Below are 23,384 nucleotides of genomic sequence, written 5' to 3' on the forward strand. Positions count from 1 at the left end.
GCCAGTCGTGTGTGAGGTAAACTGTTATAACGTGTTTTAGTCAAGCTTGTTGATTTATAATGCTTGCTGCCGTGTTCGTCTGCTGGCCCGAGTCACCCTTGATTAAGAATTAGAATATTTATTTTTACTGGACGAATCCAATATAAATATATATCTCAATGGGTTAATCACTGGGGCAATAAACTTCTGATTGTGATTTTATGGTTAAACCCCGATATTTAATTAGCACGCCGTGTAAACAAGAGAAGCGTTTTTTTAGTCTTGTTTGTGTTCTCTTTGATCAGGTTTTGGACAGGGAAGGCTGGAACGGCTTGGAGGAAATTGCACGCCTCTTGAATGGCAATGAATTCTCAAGTCCAAAGCTCGGTCAGTAAGATATTCGTTAGTTTATGATGTAGCGAGATGTGTGGCAATAACTTTTATAAATTAATCTAAATAGAATATCGACTGCTCCCATGTGTATCACTACACGTGTAATGCTCTCCACTAAAGTGGTATTATTTCATTTATATAAAAAAAAGTTTAATCTCCCTGCTGCGTGGATCATAATACAATGCCTTTTTGTAATGTTTTTTGTAATCAACATTCTTTTTATAAACTGTCAAGTTTATAAATTGTATATTTACATTGTATTTATCGTTTATATTTTCACTTTTTGTTTTTAATTACAGTAACATCTGATGAGAATGTATTTGTCATTGTTGTAACTGTTTACATGACGAACATATTTTGTTTTGTTATCGTCACTCTTTGACCATCGTTGCATTCCCTTGAAGTGGCAGGCCGAGTCCCCCTTGCCCAGCATATTCGGTGGCGGCACCGTGGTACCCGCAAGGATCACTCTCCGGGAATGATCTTTATTTCCCTTTGTATTTCATCTGCTACCAAACATCCCATCAAAAGGGCCGTTGATGTTCTCTCCCCCCACCGCAGAGGCCCCAGGATTGAGTCGGGCGAAGCTCGTACTGGTTTTCTTTCTGGGAGGCTGCACCTACTCGGAAATTGCTGCCCTCCGTTTCCTTGGAAGGGCCAAAGGTACAAACCTCCATCGCAGTGCCGCACGTGTCAGCATTCCTACATTCCGATTCCATCGTTATTTTTTTTCTGGAGGGGGGGGGGGTTTAGGAATCGCACTGCCGAAACGTGAATTGAGCCCTTCGCGTTTCGAGTTAATAATTCTCTCGATCAAAAATCCTTGTCGGATTGCACAATTGTCGACAAATGCGCGCTTATAATCCATAATACGTGGTTTTTTGGATTAGATCGCGTGTATTTATTGGATATTGATATTGGTCGCGAAAGCCTGTGTTAAACGCTGCAAAATAATGTTTATGATTAACGTATTCATTTTCTTCTACAGGATACAACTTCGTTGTTTTAACGACATCAATAATCAACAGCACGCGGCTATTGGAGTCCCTGGTGGAGGCGCTGTAGATGGCCAGGCCGCAGCGAGTCCTGAGCTCAGCTCCCATGTGCCCTGCTGTACCTGCCAGTATCACGCTGGCGCTCTTCACGGACTTGCTTGCGTTTGTTGTTTTCTATTCGTTGACACTTTTCACACTTTCCTTGTGGTGCAATTCATTTTCCCGTTCTCACTTTATTCCATTACTGGAGGCACCCTTGGATGGATTTCAGCATCACAAGATTATTAATGGGTTTGGGGGCTATTTTATGATCGTTCCTTTTTGATAGTTTCCCGATCTCCATTATCGAGTGATACAATGGCTACGGATAACTTATTGTGATTATAATCGATGTTGTAAACGCGTTCATCTCTTCCACCCTCTAATCTGGCTGTGGTGGGAAGATAGACCAAATACTTCTCTGGGGAGATTCCACCACTACTCCTACGACTTAATGGTGAAGATGTAAAGTGTTTTGAGTGATGCATGGAAATAAAAAAAATGTTTACGTCGTCAAACGTTTGTTTAAACTATACAGTCCAATCAGAAGGTGGCTTGTTTTGTACAGGACGTGCTTGTTACTATTATTTTGTGAACACATAAAATCTAGGATGCATCACTCTCATCGGAATTTGGTGCAATTCTGAAGGTTTCATTGCACCGGTTTAATGTCCGGAGCTACACTATTCCCAACCAGACGAATATTCCGACGTCACAATGAGAACACGGCGGAGAAGAATAACGCAAGAGAGCTAGTTTGTCAAGGATCATCGCTCTCGCGTATCACAAATCAAACGCCGCGTCGTGTGACGGTCACTGTCACAACGGTGTGCTCTGATTTTTATAAACACCGAGACAAACGTGTTTGCAGTGCTGTTTGCATTCCTTATCACGCTATGCCACAATGTATTACGTATATTATGCATATGAACTTAATGGCGGTACAACGGCGATGGTGTGCGGTATAAAAAAAAAGCGAACTTTTCGCAATAATGATTCATTTTCCCGCGATTGGCAACCCCGATCAGAAAATCTTGCGGGGTGGTGGTGCGTCAAAATCAGTTCTCGCGATGTCAAAGCTGTCGGAAGATGTCAAAGCTGTCGAATGTTTATATGAGCGGCTGAACACGAAGAGGCTTCGCGGTCTGTTGCTGTATAGCAGCACCCAGCCTGGTGACGATTGGCCGCTCCGTGTTCCGAAGGCAGATTTGACTCCTCGTGCCCGAGACTTGGTCGGACCGTTCCTGGATTCAGGCGCTCGCCCTCCTGGTCGGCCCAAGAAAATCACGTGCCCCCAGATCCAATTCAGCGGTCAATATTGAACTTTTTTTTTAGCAAGTCTCAGTAAACGAAAAAAACCTTTGAATCACGTCAAACTTGGTGACAGGGTCAATTAAAGACATAAACATATTTAGTGATTCAAATTTAGATTTTAGACTGTTTTGAGGTCTGCTGTGTTATGCTGCACTGGTGTACCGCCAATACGTCCATATACAATGTAATATCGCCAAATAAATTGTCATTAGACGGTGATTCACAATTGATTTTTGTATCCGGTCGCGCAAGTCAAATGTGCGTCATACACCCTCCTGCACCCGACACAGCCATTTAATAAAGTCTCGTGAATAAACATGCCAAATGAATACCGCTTGACAGCACACCGGTATTTTTGAGAATCATAACATTGGTTGCGAAAGTCAATGTGAATACCTTGTCGTCTACAAACTAAGCTGTGTCTGCGGCAGTAGTTACATTAGGGAAACAAAGCGACATGTCTCGGACTGTGTTCGTGAACATAAGGCAGATTTGAAACACGGTAGGACCAATACTTCTGCCGTGGCTGATCATTGTTTTAATGCGGTTGGCTCACACGAAATCGATTTCTCTAAGACGAAGGTACTTTGTACGCCCACTGGCTATCAGCAAAGATTCGTTCATGAAGCCATCCCAAAATACTTATCTTGGAATTTCCGAAAAATGATCAGCAAGGCCGTGTTTGCATCACACGTGTTGAATTGCACTGTTTTCTGAAGAATCATGGATGAAGCAGCAATTACGACTCCAACTTTTTGGCACTTACTAATGCTGGTTATTGGCTAATGATGGATGCAGACATTTTTGTGACCGCCACCATCACGAGCACCCAATTTCTATCAACACGACCTCACAACCACGACGCAACTTCCACACGAAGGACAAAACGTCCATCAGCACCATCACAAGCATAATCTCCATCACCACCACAATCACCATCACTCCCACAACCCCCATCACCCTCGTGGACTTGTGAGATCACGCATCGACTCCCCGTGTCCCCATCTCTGGTTGCTGTAGAACGATAGAATGAGTCGGTGAAATTTGGAGGGCCTATACATTTCTGAGGCCCTAAATGTTCAGGTAGGGTCTGTCACGACCAATCAAGGTTGGTTACCGTGGGTGTGTGCTTGCCCATGTAAGGAATTGTGGAACAAAGTGAGAAAAATAATCGCGATTTCATGCTCGACCCCCCAATGCTAGATCTCACGCTCCATCCCATGCCGTGACCCACGCTCACACCCACCACCTGCTCAGTGCTTCGCTCGGCTTGTGTGCCACTGCTCTCGTCTCGTTGTTGGGTAATCCCTCCACAACCCCACGGACTCGTTCTGTCGCTCCAAGGGCCACGACTTTGCAGAGGCGCCGCCGACTCTGGCGAGAGTCGCGCGCGAATTTGACGACGACGCCGCCACCTCCAGGGCGACCATAAACAGCAGCACGGCCCTGCAGCATACAGCACACAGTCCTGTAGCATACAGCACACTCCTGTCCTGTAGCACACAGCCCTGTAGCATACAGCCCTGCAGCATACAGCACACAGTCCTGTCCTGTAGCACACAGCCCTGTAGCACACAGCCCTGTAGCACACAGCCCTGTAGCACACTCCTGTCCTGTAGCACACAGCCCTGTAGCACACAGCCCTGTAGCACACAGTCCTGTCCTGTAGCACACAGCCCTGTAGCACAGTCCTGTCCTGCAGCACACAGCCCTGTAGCATACAGTCCTGTAGCACAGTCCTGTAGCACACAGTCCAGCAATACACAACTCTGCATCACACAATCCAGCATCACACAGCCCTGCAGCACAGTCCAGCAGCACACAACCCTGGCCTGCAGCATCACACCGCCCTGCACAGTCGAAGTACGCAGACACGCGTTGTGGAGATGGCTCGGCACATCTCTCAGAGACGGGAGAGGCATGGAGGAGAGCCGTGAGCGAGCTGTGTGGAGCCCTGGTCGGTAGGTAGAGGAGCGACCACGTGGCGAGAGAGCTGGGAGAGTTGTGTGTCGGCCTGGTGGAGAGATGGAGAGAGAGCTGGGAGAGTTGTGTGTCGGCCTGGTGGAGAGATGGAGAGGGAGCTGGGAGAGTTGTGTGTCGGCCTGGTGGAGAGATGGAGAGGGAGCTGGGAGAGTTGTGTGTCGGCCTGGTGGAGAGATGGAGAGGGAGCTGGGAGAGTTGTGTGTCGGCCTGGTGGAGAGATGGAGAGGGAGCTGGGAGAGTTGTGTGTCGGCCTGGTGGAGAGATGGAGAGGGAGCTGGGAGAGTTGTGTGTCGGCCTGGTGGAGAGATGGAGAGAGAGCTGGGAGAATTGTGTGTCGGCCTGGTGGAGAGATGGAGAGGGAGCGACCACGTGGCGAGAGAGCTGGGAGAGTTGTGTGTCGGCCTGGTGGAGAGATGGAGAGAGAGCTGGGAGAGTTGTGTGTCGGCCTGGTGGAGAGATGGAGAGGGAGCTGGGAGAATTGTGTGTCGGCCTGGTGGAGAGATGGAGAGAGAGCTGGGAGAGTTGTGTGTCGGGCCTGGTGGAGAGATGGAGAGAGGAGCTGGGAGAGTTGTGTGTCGGCCTGGTGGAGAGATGGAGAGAGAGCTGGGAGAGTTGTGTGTCGGCCTGGTGGAGAGATGGAGAGGGAGCTGGGAGAGTTGTGTGTCGGCCTGGTGGAGAGATGGAGAGGGAGCTGGGAGAGTTGTGTGTCGGCCTGGTGGAGAGATGGAGAGGGAGCTGGGAGAGTTGTGTGTCGGCCTGGTGGAGAGATGGAGAGGGAGCTGGGAGAGTTGTGTGTCGGCCTGGTGGAGAGATGGAGAGGGAGCTGGGAGAGTTGTGTGTCGGCCTGGTGGAGAGATGGAGAGAGAGCTGGGAGAATTGTGTGTCGGCCTGGTGGAGAGATGGAGAGGGAGCGACCACGTGGCGAGAGAGCTGGGAGAGTTGTGTGTCGGCCTGGTGGAGAGATGGAGAGAGAGCTGGGAGAGTTGTGTGTCGGCCTGGTGGAGAGATGGAGAGGGAGCTGGGAGAATTGTGTGTCGGCCTGGTGGAGAGATGGAGAGGGAGCTGGGTGAGTTGTGTGTCGGCCTGGTGGAGAGATGGAGAGAGAGCTGGGAGAGTTGTGTGTCGGCCTGGTGGAGAGATGGAGAGAGAGCTGGGAGAGTTGTGTGTCGGCCTGGTGGAGAGATGGAGAGGGAGCTGGGTGAGTTGTGTGTCGGCCTGGTGGAGAGATGGAGAGAGAGCTGGGAGAGTTGTGTGTCGGCCTGGTGGAGAGATGGAGAGGGAGCTGGGAGAGTTGTGTGTCGGCCTGGTGGAGAGATGGAGAGGGAGCTGGGAGAGTTGTGTGTCGGCCTGGTGGAGAGATGGAGAGGGAGCTGGGAGAGTTGTGTGTCGGCCTGGTGGAGAGATGGAGAGGGAGCTGGGAGAGTTGTGTGTCGGCCTGGTGGAGAGATGGAGAGGGAGCTGGGAGAGTTGTGTGTCGGCCTGGTGGAGAGATGGAGAGAGAGCTGGGAGAGTTGTGTGTCGGCCTGGTGGAGAGATGGAGAGGGAGCTGGGAGAGTTGTGTGTCGGCCTGGTGGAGAGATGGAGAGAGAGCTGGGAGAGTTGTGTGTCGGCCTGGTGGAGAGATGGAGAGGGAGCTGGGTGAGTTGTGTGTCGGCCTGGTGGAGAGATGGAGAGAGAGCTGGGAGAGTTGTGTGTCGGCCTGGTGGAGAGATGGAGAGGGAGCTGGGAGAGTTGTGTGTCGGCCTGGTGGAGAGATGGAGAGGGAGCTGGGAGAGTTGTGTGTCGGCCTGGTGGAGAGATGGAGAGGGAGCTGGGAGAGTTGTGTGTCGGCCTGGTGGAGAGATGGAGAGGGAGCTGGGAGAGTTGTGTGTCGGCCTGGTGGAGAGATGGAGAGGGAGCTGGGAGAGTTGTGTGTCGGCCTGGTGGAGAGATGGAGAGGGAGCTGGGAGAGTTGTGTGTCGGCCTGGTGGAGAGATGGAGAGGGAGCTGGGAGAGTTGTGTGTCGGCCTGGTGGAGAGATGGAGAGGGAGCTGGGTGAGTTGTGTGTCGGCCTGGTGGAGAGATGGAGAGGGAGCTGGGAGAGTTGTGTGTCGGCCTGGTGGAGAGATGGAGAGGGAGCTGGGAGAGTTGTGTGTCGGCCTGGTGGAGAGATGGAGAGGGAGCTGGGAGAGTTGTGTGTCGGCCTGGTGGAGAGATGGAGAGGGAGCTGGGAGAGTTGTGTGTCGGCCTGGTGGAGAGATGGAGAGGGAGCTGGGAGAGTTGTGTGTCGGCCTGGTGGAGAGATGGAGAGGGAGCTGGGAGAGTTGTGTGTCGGCCTGGTGGAGAGATGGAGAGGGAGCTGGGTGAGTTGTGTGTCGGCCTGGTGGAGAGATGGAGAGGGAGCGAGCACGTGGCAGCAGGAAGCCTTCTTCCGGCACGTGGTGGAGTTGGTTGGGGAGTTGGTTAACTCGGTCGAGGGTGTCAACCAACACCGGCCCGACTTCTCAAGAACAGATGTCACGTGAAGCAGGCGAGTTGTGAATCTTACCACACACATTGTGACCATGAACGGAATATCCTGTGTATGCGCGTACAATATTTAGGAGTTCACTGTAACCGTATCCCGTTTTGGAGGGTTTATTTCATCCCAATGTAGAGAAACATTTAAAATCATTTCGGTTATGGGGGGGGGGGGTAGTTAAAACCTGCATACTACAGGTGGTTTGGGTTAGATCACGTAAATATAAATATGTCGTTAAACCCAGCACCACCCGACACAGCCAAAGTAAGGGTTGTCACGTGAACGGAACGTGCCAATTCGTTACCAGTACAGCACACCGGTGCAGTGCCCGACTCAGCTAGTGCGGGGCCTGTAGCATCTAACCTATATAATTAATTTTTTGTCTGTCTGTCTGTCTGTTTGTCCGTCTGCGTACGCTCCCTTCCGGGGGATTTAGCTATCGGACCGTGGGGTTCGCCGAGATTAAATTTTGCAGGTGGGCACGCCCCCGGCCCGCGGTAAACTTAGGCATTTCCGATTTTTCGTCTCTAAATTTTAAATCGGACCGATTATCGATTTAGTGCGATTGCTCTTTATTTAGTTATATAATTCTTTATTTATTTAATATTGCCGGCCGGCGCGGACCACGGCGGTTGCCCCTGGCAACGGGTAGCAACAACTTCGCTGCGGGGTGGACGCCATTTTGAATTCCCGTTACAAATAGGCGCACGCATTAACACGCGATTCTGAGGTAAATTCATCAAAGTTTCACGTCCTCTTCACTCCCCTTCCAACCCAATGTGTGCAATTACTATTATAGGGTCGGTAGATAATAAAATTATAGCGATTAGACAGTATTATTGTACATACACTCCACTCTCACACTCTCAGACTCACACACATACAACAAACAACAACAACCGCCATTCGCCACTAAGTGGCGGTGACGTCACCACGATGCTTGTGCCAGGCCAAGTGCACCTTGAGGCCACGTGAAGTGTCGAAAGCCCGCTGGCAGGAGGTCACGGGGCAGACCCAGGTGCCACTGGTCGACTGACCGAGATGACCGAGATGACTGGCTGATGCACCACCTGTGCCCCCTACTGTGCCAACTTGCTGTGCTTTAGCCACCCGGCGCTCCGCTCGTTGTTGTGAGCGTCGCTCCTCCGCCCTCCGTTGTTGTTGGAGGGCGACTGCCTCCAACTGCCCAGTAGCGTCCTTCACGAGCCTCCTCCACTGAGGCCGATCTTGACACCGCTGGTACCAGTCATCGGCAAGTCCACTCAGCTCCACGTCCTCCTGTACCACATCACTCCATCTCTTCTCCAGCCCGTGCCGCGCCCGTCTAGCCCCCTCGATCCGGCCGAACAAAAGCTGTTTAGGCATGCGGTGGCTGGGCATGCGGGCTACATGACCCAGCCAACGCAGCCTTGCCTGCCGGAGGAGCTCACTGATGGGACTTTGCCCAGATCTTTCAAGGATTTGTGAGCTCCTCACACAATCCAGCCTGGTTAAACCCAGGATGGATCGTAGGCAGGCCAGCCTAAATGTTTCCAACCGGCGAAGATGCTCCACCAGGGGGGTCCACGTCTCGCAAGCGTAGAGAAGGGAGGGAATGACCGTGGCCGAGAAGACCTGAAGCTTCGTGCGGAGCGACAGACCAGGTAGCTTCCACACAGCGTTACGCAACCGATGAAAAGATATTGCCGCTCGACTGATTCGGAGTGAGACCTCTGCTGATAGACTGGAGCCGGTCATAAGCATACTGCCCAGGTATGGGAAACTCTCCACTCTCTCCACAACTGCCCCATCACCAATTGGGAGTTGTGGGGGTGGAGTGTCCGATGGTACAGAATACCCAGGCAGGTGCTTGGTTTTGGTGGGGCTGATGGTAAGGCCCCACCTCTTAGTGGCACGCTCCAGTCTCAGCAGCAGCGCCTCCAACTCCTCTTCTGAATGAGCAGCTATTACCAAATCATCGGCATACATAACGTGGTTGACCAATAGGGAGCCATCCCTTGATCGCACCCGGGCGTCGATCAGCCTCCCATTATATCTGTACCAAACGGAAATTCCCCCGGTACAGCTATTGAAGGCTTCACGAACTACGCGGTCAAAATAGATGTTAAATAATGTGGGAGCCAGAGGACATCCCTGTCGCACCCCAAGGTGTACAGGGAAAGGCTCCGACTCCCGGCCACGTAGTTTTACCCGGGCCCGCTCACCATCATGAAGGTCCTTAATGATCGTGAGCAGAGGGTCAGGGACTCCGAAAGCACGAAGAACAACCCAGAGTCCAGTCCTACTGATGGTATCATAGGCCTTGACCAGGTCAATAAAGCAGAGATGTAGGTCTTTTTGGAATTCCCTACACCTCTGCTGTAGCAGACGGACAGAAAATATGGCATCTGTGCAGGACCGCCCTTTCCTGAAACCGCATTGGGGCTCCGCAAGCCCCTCCTCAGCGTGCCTAGCAAGGCGATGTTGAATAATCCTTGCCAGGACCTTACCCGGCACACTGAGGAGTGAGATGCCCCTGTAGTTGTTACAGTCTGTGCGGTCCCCCTTCTTAAAGAGGGGGACCACCAGGGCATCCTTCCAGTCCTGCGGAACCCGTCCAGTGGTCCAGACTGTTGTTATGATGTCATATAGGGCAGTCTGTGCACAAACGCCACACTCCCTCAGCATTTCGCTTGGGAGATCATCTCTGCCCGGTGCCTTCCCTGGTCTCAGACTCCGGATCGCCCTCAGTACTTCCTCAACAGCTGGAACCTCAGCCAGCCACTCACAGGGGGTGACCTCTTCCAATATTTGAGGCACCGCAGCCTCAGCAGGGTTATCCCCACTTTGTGCCATGATGTTTTCCTGGCTGAGAGAATTTCCCTCCCCCAGGACCTCACAGAAATGCTCAGAAAATCTGCAAACCTGTTCCTGGGGGTCGGAGATTGGATCACCGTTTTTTCCTCTAATGATGGTAATAGGTGTGGCGCTGCAGGTTACTTTTTTGATGGAGTTAAATAGTGATTTGTGATCACGGGCCACTGAGGCAGACTCCATCTCCTCAGCAACCCGCGACCACCACCCATCCTTACAACGCCTTACGGCTCTCCGAACTTCCGAGCGAAGGCTGCGGTAAACCTCCTCATTCTCTGACGTGGGATGCTGTAGGCGATGAGAGTGGGCCTGTCGCTTTTTCTCAATTAACCTGAACACCTCCTCTGTCAGCCAGGGTTTCTGGGGAGGTCTGGACCGCGTACCCAAAGCAGCCATTGCAGCTGCATGAGTCACAGTCTTAAACCTCGCCCATTTACCCTCGACATCAGGTGGAGTGGGGGACGATGCCAACCCCAGCTGCAAGCGATGATGAAATTCTCGCTTGCAACTTTCATCAGCTAACTGAGACCAGGCCACTTTTGGTTGGAATGGGATCCTGGGTGTACACCCACCACCGGAGTGGAAGAAAGGCAGGCGCATCTTACAGATGACTAGTCGATGGTCAGAGGACAGATCAGCTCCACGGTAGGTCCTGGTGTCAAGGACATGGGTTCGCATCCGCTGGTCCGTCACTATGTAGTCCAGCAGATGTTCTTGCTTGGACCCGGCATGTATCCATGATGTTGTGTGGATGCGCCGATGCCGGAAGAGCGTGTTGGTAATTACAAGCCCATGGGCTGCACAAAAATCTAGCAGCCTCCTACCGTTATTATTGAGCTGATCTGGCCCATGCCTTCCAATCACTCCAGACCAGGTGTCAGCATCATGACCAACTCGGGCATTGAAGTCACCCAACAAGATGACTCTGTCCCGAGTGGCCACTTTAGCCAGCACCTGTGACAGGAGGTCATAGAAAGCGTCTGACTCATCGGCTTTGCTTGCATCCCTCCACGGATGTTCGTCTTCGGTGGGGGCATAAGTAACCACGACCACCACTCCTCGCCTCTGGTTGATGGGAAGGCGAGCCCAAAGTATCCTGGGGCTTACAGCTTCCCACACCTCACCGCCACGCTCCCACGCCCCCTTCATTCTTTTGTTCAGAAGAAGAGCCACACCCTGTTGTTTGGCAGTCTCCTGCCCCGAGTAGAGGACTGTCCACCCCTCATGGTGGCAGGAGCCAGAACCGGTCCACCGGACCTCCTGAATGCCACAGAGATCCAGGCGGTACCGGTCCAGCTCCCGACAGAGGAGTGGCAGCCTCTCCTCCGCAGTGAGCGTTCGAACATTCCACGTGGCCATCCGCAATGGTTTTTTGTTGTTTCTGGAGGAGCCCCGAGGGTGAAAATTCAATCTCCTGGCTCCGCCAAATGGGGTTTGGCCAGGAGACGTCATAAAAGCCTGACCCCCCGGGGCCTCCGGCACAAGCTTATTTGTTACAGGTTTATGTTTAATTCGTGGTTTAGTGGTAATGAATTGAAGGTGGAGGGGTTACCAGCCCCTCACACCCGTCCAGAGCCCCCGTTTAGCCACTGTGGTGGTCACAGACGCCATGAGGGGAGAGGCCAATGGGCATTGGCCCTCCCCCCACAGCAATGTCCACGACAGTGTTGCCCGTCCGGCACCGCGAGGAGGTAGGAGGTTGTTTTGCCGGACACACATACACTCACTCTCACACACACACATACACTCACACTCACACACAAACTCACTCTCACACTCAGACTCACACACACAGACTCACTCTAACACTCAGACTCACACACACAGACTCACTCTAACACTCAGACTCACACATACACTCGCTCTCACACTTTCAGACTCGCACACACTCGCGGCGTTGCTCCGTGTTCGGTGGGGGGGGGGGGATGTCACGAGTGGGCGTGTTTACCTTCCCCCCACCCTCCCCGATATCTTCAAACAATCGCGGAGATTCTTATTCCCGTCGAAAAGCTACGAGGTTAGTCACGCAACTTCACAGCTCAGTTAAAACATTTAAATATTTATGTTTACTATTTTGTATCACTCTTATATATTAAAAGATGTTAGGGATTAAGTTATGTTTGATGATAGTAAATATACACTATGCACCACGATTTTTCCCTGGGTAAAAAGTGTTATTTTTATATTGCTTAAGCCTCCTAAGTATATAAGATGGCTATTATTCGCCATACATGTTGCTTTTGTGACCAGAACTTTATATAAAGGAAAAAATTACACAAATGCACAGGTTTTTCCTAGCAAAATAGCTCCATTTGTAAATATCACTGTCCGTGTCAAAAAAAATTAAGTTTGAGGGGAATTTTCTCCCATTTGTAACTTTTGAGATGTCAGCGTATAGAAAATAATACTTACTACCCAGAGACTAACACATGTGTAGTTTTTGGTAAAAAAAAATATATTTTTACAATTAAAATTTTGGTCACTGTCTGTATCTCAAAAACTAAGTTTGAGGGGAATTTTCTCCAACTTGTAACTTTTGAGATGTCAGCGTATAGAAAATAACACTTACTACCCAGGGACTAACACATGTGTCGTTTTTGGTAAAAAATGTTCTTTGAATCGCGCAAAGGAATCATCGAAGGTTGTAGATTCATTTAGGATCGCCCTTAACATTTCCGACACACACATTCACACATTTAGCTTTTACATTTAACATACAAAACGTCAGCATGTACTGCTGTCATCATAGGCAAAAAATGTATACACCCTCAACACTCTCCCTCACCACTCTCCCTCACTCATCATCACCACTCACCCTCTCCACTCACTATCACTCACTATCACTCACCACTCACTATCACTGACCACTCACCATTCACCCTCACCACTTACCCTCACAATTCACCCTCACCACTATTCCTCACTACTTACCCTCACCACTCTCCCTCACCAATCACCAATCACCCTCAAGCATACTTGGCGACACGTAAGTAAGTTTGTAAAACGGGAATAGGGTGAGTGGTGGTGGTGAGGGTGAGTGTTGAGGGTGAGTGGTTAGGGTGAGTAGTGAGGGTGAGTGGTGAGCGTGAGTGGTGAGGGATAGTGGTGAGGGAGAGTGGTGAGGGAGAGTGGTGAGGGAGAGTAGTGAGTGGTGAGGGTGAGTGGTAAGTGGTGAGGGTGAGTGGTAATTGGTGAGGGTGAGTGGTGAGGGTGAGTGTTGAGGGTGAGTGGCGGTTGTTAGTGGTGATTAGTGAGGGGTGAGTGGTGAGGGTGAGCGTGAGTGGTGAGGGTGAGGTTGAGTGGTGATCAGTGAGGGTGAGTGGTGATTGGTGAGGGTGTGATTGGTGAGGATGAGTGGTGAGGGTGAGTAGTGAGGGTGAGTGGTTGTTGTGAGGGTGAGTGGTTGTTGTGAGGGTGAGTGGTGAGGGTGAGTGGTAAGAGTGAGTGGTCAGGGTGAGTGACGGTTGTGAGAGGTGATTAGTGAGTGGTGAGGGTGAGTGGTGAGGGTGAGTGTTGAGCGTGAGTGGTGAGGGTGAGTGGTGATTGTTGAGGGTGTGATTGGTGAGGATGAGTGGTGAGGGTGAGTGTTGAGCGTGAGTGGTGAGGGTGAGTGGTGATTGTTGAGGGTGTGATTGGTGAGGATGAGTGGTGAGTAGTGAGGGTGAGTGGTGAGGGTGAGTGGTGAGTGGTGAGGGTGAGTGGCGGTTGTGAGTGGTGATTAGTGAGGGGTGAGTGGTGAGGGTGAGCGTGAGTGGTGAGGGTGAGTGGTGAGGGTGAGCGGTGAGGGTGAGCAGTGAGGGTGAGTGGTGATTGGTGAGGGTGTGATTGGTGAGGATGAGTGGTGAGTGGTCCGGGTGAGTGGTGAGGGTGAGTGGTGAGTGGTGAGGGTGAGTGTTGAGGGTGAGTGGTGAGTGGTTAGGGTGAGTGGTGAGGGTGAGTGGTGAGTAGTGAGGGTGAGTGGTGAGCGTGAGTGGTGAGTGGTGAGCGTGACTGGTGAGGGTGAGTGGTGAGGGAGAGTGGTGAGGGAGAGTGGTGAGGGAGAGTGGTGAGGGTGAGTAGTGAGTGGTGAGGGTGAGTGGTAAGTGGTGAGGGTGAGTGGTTATTGGTGAGGGTGAGTGGTGAGGGTGAGTGGGGAGGGTGAGTGGCGGTTGTTAGTGGTGATAAGTGAGGGGTGAGTGGTGAGGGTGAGCGTGAGTGGTGAGCAGTGAGGGTGAGTGGTGATTGGTGAGGGTGTGATTGGTGAGGATGAGTGGTGAGTGGTCAGGGTGAGTGGTGAGGGTGAGTGGTGAGCGGTGAGGGTGAGCGGTGAGGGTGAGTGTTGAGGGTGAGTGGTGAGCGGTGAGGGTGAGCGTTGAGGGTGAGTAGTGAGGGTGAGTGGTGAGCGTGACTGGTGAGTGGTGAGGGTGAGTGGTGTGGGAGAGTGGTGAGGGAGAGTGGTGAGGGAAAGTGGTGAGGGTGAATGGTGAGGGTGAGTGGTGAGGGTGAATGGTGAGGGTGAGTGGGGAGGGTGAGTGGTGAGGGTGAGTGGGGAGGGTGAGTGGCAGTTGTGAGTGGTGATTAGTGAGGGGTGAGTGGTGAGGATGAGCGTGAGTGGTGAGGGTGAGGTTGAGTGGTGATTGGTGAGGGTGCGATTGGTGAGGATGAGTAGTGAGGGTGAGTGGTTGTTGTGAGGGTGAGTGGTGAGGGTGAGTGATGAGGGTGAGAGGTAAGAGTGAGTGGTGAGGGTGAGTGACGGTTGTGAGAGGTGATTAGTGAGTGGTGAGGGTGAGTGGTGAGGGTTAGTGGTGAGCATGAGTGGTGAGGGTGAGTGTTGAGCGTGAGTGGTGAGGGTGAGTGGTGATTGTTGAGGGTGTGATTGGTGAGGATGAGTGGTGAGTAGTGAGGGTGAGTGGTGAGGGTGAGTGGCGGTTGTGAGTGGTGATTAGTGAGGGGTGAGTGGTGAGGGTGAGCGTGAGTGGTGAGTGGTGAGGGTGAGTGGTGAGGGTGAGCAATGAGGGTGAGCAGTGAGGGTGAGTGGTGATTGGTGAGGGTGTGATTGGTGAGGATGAGTGGTGAGTGGTCAGGGTGAGTGGTGAGGGTGAGTGGTGAGGGTGAGTGGTGAGAGGTGAGGGTGAGTGTTGAGTGTGAGTGGTGAGTAGTGAGGGTGAGTGGTGAGCGTGACTGGTGAGTGGTGAGGGAGAGTGGTGAGGGAGAGTGGTGAGGGTGAATGGTGAGGGTGAGTGGTTGAGTGGTGAGGGTGAGTGGCAAGTGGTGAGGGTGAGTGGTGATTGGTGAGGGTGTGATTGGTGAGGATGAGTGGTGAGTGGTGAGGGTGAGTAGTGAGGGTGAGTGCCGAGCGGTGAGGGTGAGTGGTTGTTGTGAGGGTGAGTGGTGAGAGTGAGTGGTGAGGGTGAGTGGTGAGGGTGAGTGGTGATTGTTGAGGGTGTGATTGGTGAGGATGAGTGGTGAGTAGTGAGGGTGAGTGGTGAGGGTGAGTGGTGAGGGTGAGTGTTGAGGGTGAGTGGTGAGGGTGAGTGGCGGTTATGAGTGGTGATTAGTGAGGGGTGAGTGGTGAGGGTGAGCGTGAGTGGTGAGGGTGAGCAGTGCGGGTGAGTGGTGATTGGTGAGGGTGTGATTGGTGAGGATGAGTGGTGAGTGGTCAGGGTGAGTGGTGAGGGTGAGTGGTGAGCGGTGAGGGTGAGTGGTTGTTGTGAGGGTGATTGGTGAGGATGAGTGGTGAGGGTGAGTGGCGGATGTGAGTGGTGATGGGTGAGTGGTGAGCGGTGAGGGGTGAGTGGTGAGTGGTGAGGGTGAGTGGTGAGGGTGAGTGCTGAGTGGTGAGGGTGAGTGGTGAGAGAGTGGTTAGTTTTGAGGGTGAGTGGTGAGGTTGAGTGGTGAGGCTGAATGGTGAGGGTGAGTAGTGAGGGTGAGTGCCGAGCGGTGAGGGTGAGTGGTTGTTGTGAGGGTGAGTGGTGAGAGTGAGTGGTGAGGGTGAGTGGTGAGGGTGAGTGGTGATTGTTGAGGGTGTGATTGGTGAGGATGAGTGGTGAGTAGTGAGGGTGAGTGGTGAGGGTGAGTGGTGAGGGTGAGTGTTGAGGGTGAGTGGTGAGGGTGAGTGGCGGTTATGAGTGGTGATTAGTGAGGGGTGAGTGGTGAGGGTGAGCGTGAGTGGTGAGGGTGAGCAGTGCGGGTGAGTGGTGATTGGTGAGGGTGTGATTGGTGAGGATGAGTGGTGAGTGGTCAGGGTGAGTGGTGAGGGTGAGTGGTGAGCGGTGAGGGTGAGTGGTTGTTGTGAGGGTGATTGGTGAGGATGAGTGGTGAGGGTGAGTGGCGGATGTGAGTGGTGATGGGTGAGTGGTGAGCGGTGAGGGGTGAGTGGTGAGGGTGAGTGGTGAGGGTGAGTGGTGAGGGTGAGTGCTGAGTGGTGAGGGTGAGTGGTGAGAGAGTGGTTAGTTTTGAGGGTGAGTGGTGAGGTTGAGTGGTGAGGGTTAGTGGAGAGTGGTGAGTGGTGATTGGTCAGTGGTGATTGGTGAGGATGAATGGTGAGTAGTGAGGGTGAAGTTGAGTGGTGCGGGTGAGTGGTGGTTGTGACGGTGAGTCGTGAGGGTGAGTGGTGAGGGTGAGTGGTGAGGCTGAATGGTGAGGGTGAATGGTGAGAGTGAGTGGTGAGGGAGAGTGGTGAGTGAGAGTGGTGAGGGTTAGTGGTGAGGGTTAGTGGTGAGAGTGAGTGGTGAGGGTGAGTGGTGATTGGTGAGTGGTGAGGGTGAGTGGTGAGGGTGAGTGGTGAGGGTGAGTGGTGAGGGAGATTGGTGAGGGAGGTTGGTGAGTGGTGAGTTGTGAGGGTGAATGGTGAATAGTGAGTGGGAGTGGTGAGTGGTGAGGATGAGTGGTAAGGGTGAGTTGTGAGTGGTGAATGGTGAGGGTGAATGATGAGTACAGTCAATATGCACTGCTGTTATCATACCAGGTACCACCACCACAATATGTACTCCTCTCATCATCGCAGATACCACCACAGCAGTATGCACTGCTGTAATCATAGCAGGTACCAACACAGCAGTATGCACTGCTGTAATCATAGCAGGTACCAACACAGCAGTACACTGCTGTAGTGATAGCAGGTACGACCTCAGTCGGTATACACTGCTGTAGTGATAGTAGATACTGCTATCGAGTTGGTAGATACCGCTATAGTAAATACTAAAACAGTCAGTATATACCACTACAGTCAGTCAATACTGCTACAGTCAGTATATACTACTATACAGTCAGTACATACTGCTACGGTGAGTTGCTACTAGAGTCAGTAGATACTATTATAGAGTGAGTAGATACTGCTATAGATTTTGTAGTCACTACTATAGTCAGTGGATACAACTATAGAGTCAGCAGATACTATACAGTTAGTCGTTACGAGTATATAGTCGGTAGATACTACTGTAGGCCCAGTAAATACTACTATGGTCAGTAGTTATTACAGTCACTAAATACTACTACACAGTCAGTAGCTACTACTGGCTCAGTAGATACTACGGTACAGTCAGTAGATACTACTACAGAGTCAATAGATACCACTTCCTCTGTTGTATGTAAGGTGTTGTTAGTATATATACCTACGAGGGGTAAAGATATTTTTTGAGGGGGGGGGAGACCACAATTTTCAGAAACATTTTGACATCAACTATTTACCCCACACTTTCTACAACTTTTTGGACTTGTGAAAGCCTCTTATATATTTGTTGGTGGAGAAATGTACAAACAGCCCACCGGGCTTTGACAATACCTTAGTATCTGTGTATATATATGTAAGGTTTTTAAGAAATATATTTTTCACCCGGGCAAAGCCGGGTACTTCCGCTAGTATGCTATAAAGGGCCCTAAATAAAACAAGACACATTTTTTACTTGTACAGTAAAGTAATTGTATTTTCCATTTGCTATACAGCCAGATAATACGACAAATCTCTAACCTTAAACACCCAGTCGTTCATAAAAGTTAAAGGCGGCATAGTAGTATAGTCATAGAGCAAGTGCAGAATCACTGAACTGGAATCGATAGCTTGAAAGCATTTAGCGCGGGGCCCTTGAAAGTGCGGGGCCCATAGCTACTGCACATATGTTGTAGCTACTACATATGTTGTAGCTACTACGCATATGTAGTAGTTACTGCAGTAGTAGCTACTGCACCTGTATATGCAATAGCTACTGCACATGTATATGCAATAGCTACTGCACATATTCTAGATTTGAAGCTTTCGTGACTGCAAGGATACATACTCTTAGGTTTTTCGGTAAAGTCACGTAGGTAAAAAATAAATAATAATAAATATTAAAAATAATAGAAAAAATAATAGAAATAAAATAATAAATCACGACGTTTCGGAGGCAACACAAGCTTCCGTCTTCAGGTGATACCGTCACAGCACAATTGCTGTATCAAGTAAAGAGAAGTCCCAGGACAGGCCGCGGGAGAGGAGTTGTTGTGAGATGGTCAGTACGGCTTCTGGGACTGAGCCTTTGTAATGTGGATGGCAGAAGTAGATAAGCAAGCTAGGATTAAGCCGCCTTTTGTTATGCTGCTGGGTGGGTAAAATTCAAAGCAGGCCACCAGCGTGTGAAAAAAGAAGCTAAACATGATAAAAACAATTTCGATTTAAAGCTTTCGTGACTGCAGGGATGCATCTTCTTGGTTCTTTCGGTAAAGTCACGTAGAAGGGAAATAATAAAATAATAAAAATTAAACATAATAAAATAATTCTCACGACGTTTCGGCCACAACGCAAGCAGCCGTCCTCAGGTGAAGAACAGGTATGTCGGAAAGACAGCGTCTGAAGAAACGTGAGAATTATTTTATTATGTTTTATTTTTATTATTTTATTATTTCCCTTCTACGTGACTTTACCGAAAGAACCAAGAAGATGATAAAACAAAACTGGCTGTCTTTCAGTAAACTGCACGGTAACTAAAGAATAGTACCTGTCAAATAAGATCGTCCAAATATGTGTAGTTACATCTTTTTTGCATGGTTAATAACATTTTTCCATTGATTACTCAATTTGTACCCATCATCACGGTTGAAGTTATGTCTGTGTTTGTATATCTGGATGGCTTCGTGTACAAACCTTTGATGGTAGCCAGAAAGTTTGCAGAGCACCTTGGTCTCGGAAAAGACAATCTCATGAGAACCCACAGCGTTGTAGCAATGATTGGCGACGGCGGAAGACTGAATTTTGCCGTGTTTCAGATCTGACTTGTGCTCGCGGACACGATCAGAGATATGACGTTTCGTTTCCCCAATGTAACAATCACCACAGCTGCAACTCAGTTTATAGACTCCAGGGTATTGCAAGTCAGGAATGACATCCTTCACAGATGGAATTAGATCACAGATTTTATGTACTGTACTGAATCGGACTTGGATCTTTTGTTTGTTTAGAATTTTGGAGATCTTTTTGGTCACGCCTGCTATGTATGGCAACGTGATAGTTTTGATAGGTGTTTCAAGTGGCTGTTTCTGTATGGTGGGAGAAACAGCTTGGCGGATGGTGCGGTCAGAGTATCCGTTCATCCTGAGGGCCTGATGTACATGTCTTAATTAATTGGCCTGGTGGTGTTGGTCAGAAATGCCATGAGCTCTGTGGTATAGTGTTTTGATGAGAGAATTATTTTGAGACGGGTGGTGGTGGGAATCAGGTTTCAAGTAGGAATCTGTGTGGGTGGCTTTCCTGTAGACAGAATGTCCCAAGGATCCATCAGGTCTCCTCTCAAACAGAATATCTAAGAATGGTAGTTTGCCATCTTTCTCTACTTCCATGGTGAATCTGATGGATGGGTGTCTGAAATTGATGTGGTCCAAGAAGTGGTTCAATGCTGTGAGGTCATCTGGAAGGACGCACGGTGGATGTCTGGATGGCGTCTGATTCAAACTTTTCTATGAACATGTTGGCTATCACTGGCGACAAGGGGGGGCCCATAGGGGTACCCTTATTCTGTTTGTAGAAGGTGCCATTCCAGGTAAAATAAGTGTTGGTGAGGCAATGCCTAACCAGCGCAGGTACATCCGAATTCAATCCATGTTGGACCAACTCTTCAATTATAGTTAAGGTGTCAGGTACTGGGATTTTGGTAAACAGAGATACCACATCAAAACTGATGAGGATATCGTCAGGAGATAGTGTCATGTCCTTGACCATAGAGACCAATTGGGTTGAGTTAAGTACTGCTGAAGAGGTCTTGCCAGTGAAGGGAAGCAGAGTATCTGATAGAAAACGGGCTAGTTCAGGGGTGGGCAAACTTTTTGACTCGCGGGCCACAATGGTTTCTAAAATTTGACAGAGGGGCCGGGCCAGGAAGAGATGGATGGAGTGTTTGTGTGAACTAATATAAATGACATTTAAAATCATTACATGAAAGGATTTGGCCTTTAAAAGGTAGCAAAGCATTTACACCATTGAAACCTCATTTGCCAGTAAAAAATATGATAATTGTTTTTTTACCCTTCTATCTGGCAACAAAACTGACACCTTTTTTTACAAGGAGTTTGCATAGACCACAATACCTGCAGTCATAATGCAAACAAAAAACATAACTCTGATAATGTATGCACTGTCCTTGAAGTTGATTGGTCCACACCCGAGACAGCTTTCCTTAGAGCCTAGTCTCACATGGGTTGGACCAGATGATGCCAAAAGGCGCACAACTCAAAGACAATGCACCATCAGAGTATGAGAGCTCGGGGTAAGCATTTACACCATTGGAACCTCATTTGGCAGTAATTTTTGTTTGCAAATTGCATGAACATGAACAATACAAAAACATGTCGTAACGTGACTGATCAAACATCATGAAAACATCTGAGGCCTGCGCCCAGACCAATTACCTCACTTGAACTTCTTTATTATCTACATTAACAGGTTAGAGCAGCCACGCAGGCTGTGTGATGGAGATTTGGCTCCAACCTCGCTGCAGCAACACATATTCAGTTTCAGTGGGAACAGTGTTGTTGATCTCCCATTTTTGCCAGTGCATCCAAGTCTGGAGTTATTTTGGTTGTGGCAATTCTCAGGATAGATCTGAGGTGCTGATACGTTAACTTTGATCTGTGACGGGCTTTGTTGGCGTTTATGATGCTGAATGTCTGCTCACTACACATAAGTGGAGCCAAACAAAGTCAGTATCTTCTGTGCAGTCCTCCGGAGGTTTGGAAACGTGGCTCTGTTAAGTGAAGCATAAAAGTCATTCAGTTTAACAGAGTTGAACTTCTCCTTTAGCACGGAGTCAAACTGAAGATCTATCAGTTCCAACTGCAGCTCCTGTGGTGCTGTTCCAGGGTCTTGTGACAGGGGACAGGACACCAGCTGAAGTGACTGTTCAATGTTTTCGAAATCAGAGAACCTACGGCAGAATTCTCCGTACAGGTCCTCAAGCGATTTGCTGTATTTTTTTGCATTTCGCGGTGCCTCTTCCTGCATGGCAAGTGTGGGGAAATGAGCAAAAGATTTGTTCGCAGTTTGTCCGGAGAACAAAGTGAGCTTGGATTTGAAGGCTTTCACATGTTTGTACATGTCGTGAAGAAACTGATCTTTCCCCTGCAGTTTCACATTCAGCTCATTCATGTGTGAAAATATGTCCACAGCAAATGCAAAGTCACTAAGCCAGTTCCTGTTGCTTAGCTCAGGGAATTCGTCAGATTTCCCCATCAACTCCAAAAATGTGATGATGTCCTCTTTCAGCTCCCACACTCGTTGTAACACTTTCCCCAAACTTAACCAGCGGATACGAGAGTGGTACAGCAAGTCCTGATGATCCGCATCAGTTTCCTCCAGGAAGGTAATAAACTGACGGTGCTGTAGTCCCCTTGCTCGTATAAAGTTCACAAGTTTTAAGACTGGATTCACGACATGATTAAGCTGCAATACAGACTTACACAGGGATTCCTGATGGATGATGCAGTGAAGGAAAATAAGATCCTGGACAGGGTTTTCCTCTTTCACTTTATCCTAGATTCTTTTCAGCAGCCCAACATTTTTTCCAGTTAAATTTGGCGATCCATCCGTTGTGACATTGACAAGTTTACTCCAAGGTAGCGTCATTCTTTCGATGACAGCAGATACCTGGTTATACAAGTCTTCTCCCCGCGTTGTTCCTTTCAGGGACTCCATGGTCAAAAACTCCTCTGCTATTGCAAAACTGTCGTCAATGCCTTGGATAAAAATGAGGAGCTGAGCAGTGTCTTTTACGTCCGTACTTTCATCCAGTGCTAGTGAATATAATTCAAAGGAATCAGACTTTTTGTTTAATTGACTGGCTATATTTTTATCAATCAGTTCCACACGGCAAGTCACAGTCCTGCATGATAAACTGACTTTTTCAAATTTGCTTTTGATCTCCGGACACAAGATGTCTGCTGTCTGTACCATGCATTCTTTGACAAACTTTCCTTTGGAGAAAGTGGTAATGAGTGGTAATGTTGGTGAGAAGAAGGTTTTAAAGAAAATTTAAATCGAAGCGAAGAAGGAAATTATTGAAAAGTTTGTATAATTAATGATTTTTCAAACTTTAATTATGTTTTCTGTGCTTAAAACTCTTTAAAAAACTGTGGGGTCTAGAATGGACTCGTGAAATTCGTAGAGAACTCGGAGTTAAGTTTTGTTTGTTTTGTTGAATTACACAAAGCGTAACAGTTATGTATATAACTTTTGTTATATAAAATTCCTGGTAAGATATTAATTTTGGGAATGTAGTCATACCCCTCCTCCTCATTCAAGCCATAATTTAGAGAGCAAAAGCGCCGAGTACGTAAATCGCTAACATTAAAACCCGTTAATCTCTTCTCGCATCATTCATACGATGATGCGGTGAACTAAATGTTCATACGATATTACGGTGAATGCTTCCAAAAACAATACTGTTCCCAAATATTGCTGTTAACTTACTTTCAATAGAAACATGAATTGCTTATACGAATATTCTCTCTCTCTCAGAAACGACCGACTGATGTAGCAGACGAAACAATCATCTTGTTGAACGATTCTAAACCTTGATGCGGCAATGTTAGTTTTCTCTGTTGTTCAAGGTTTCCTCAGTGTTATTCAATGTTTTTACATTTAGTATATTATTACACTGAATTCTATGGCGTAATTAACTATTTTTGTGCTTAATAATCTTTAAAAAAAACAATATTTATATACAGTTCGTAGGAGTCTGGAACGGAATAATCGTATTTACATACAATCCAATGGGGAAATTAGGTTCGAGTCACGACCAAATCTGGTTGCGACCAAAGTTATGGAACGAATTATGGTCGTGACCAGAGGTTCTACTTCACACCACACTCCCGGTCAAAGTGCG

The 23,384-nt window shown here is 49.1% G+C and overlaps 2 protein-coding genes across 3 annotated transcripts in view; one reads left to right on the forward strand and one right to left on the reverse strand.

The window, feature by feature from the left end:
* The window catches only part of VPS33B (VPS33B late endosome and lysosome associated), a 31,995-nt gene extending 28,941 nt beyond the window's left edge, over positions 1-3,054 (forward strand). For both annotated transcript variants that reach the window (XM_061578066.1, XM_061578072.1), the window contains exons 21-23: positions 285-366; positions 934-1,035; positions 1,361-3,054. In XM_061578066.1, the coding sequence (XP_061434050.1) occupies positions 285-366; positions 934-1,035; positions 1,361-1,437 (261 nt within the window). In that variant the 3' untranslated portion in view covers positions 1,438-3,054. The remainder of the gene's footprint in view (positions 1-284; positions 367-933; positions 1,036-1,360) is intronic.
* Positions 1-23,384, reverse strand: part of LOC133359663 (protein S100-A1-like) — a 450,535-nt gene that overhangs the window by 133,938 nt on the left and 293,213 nt on the right. The window lies entirely within an intron of this gene.

Source organism: Lethenteron reissneri, chromosome 8, assembly GCF_015708825.2.
Source record: "Lethenteron reissneri isolate LAM-NWPU_2019-01 chromosome 8, ASM1570882v1, whole genome shotgun sequence".
NCBI classification, from domain to species: domain Eukaryota; kingdom Metazoa; phylum Chordata; class Hyperoartia; order Petromyzontiformes; family Petromyzontidae; genus Lethenteron; species Lethenteron reissneri.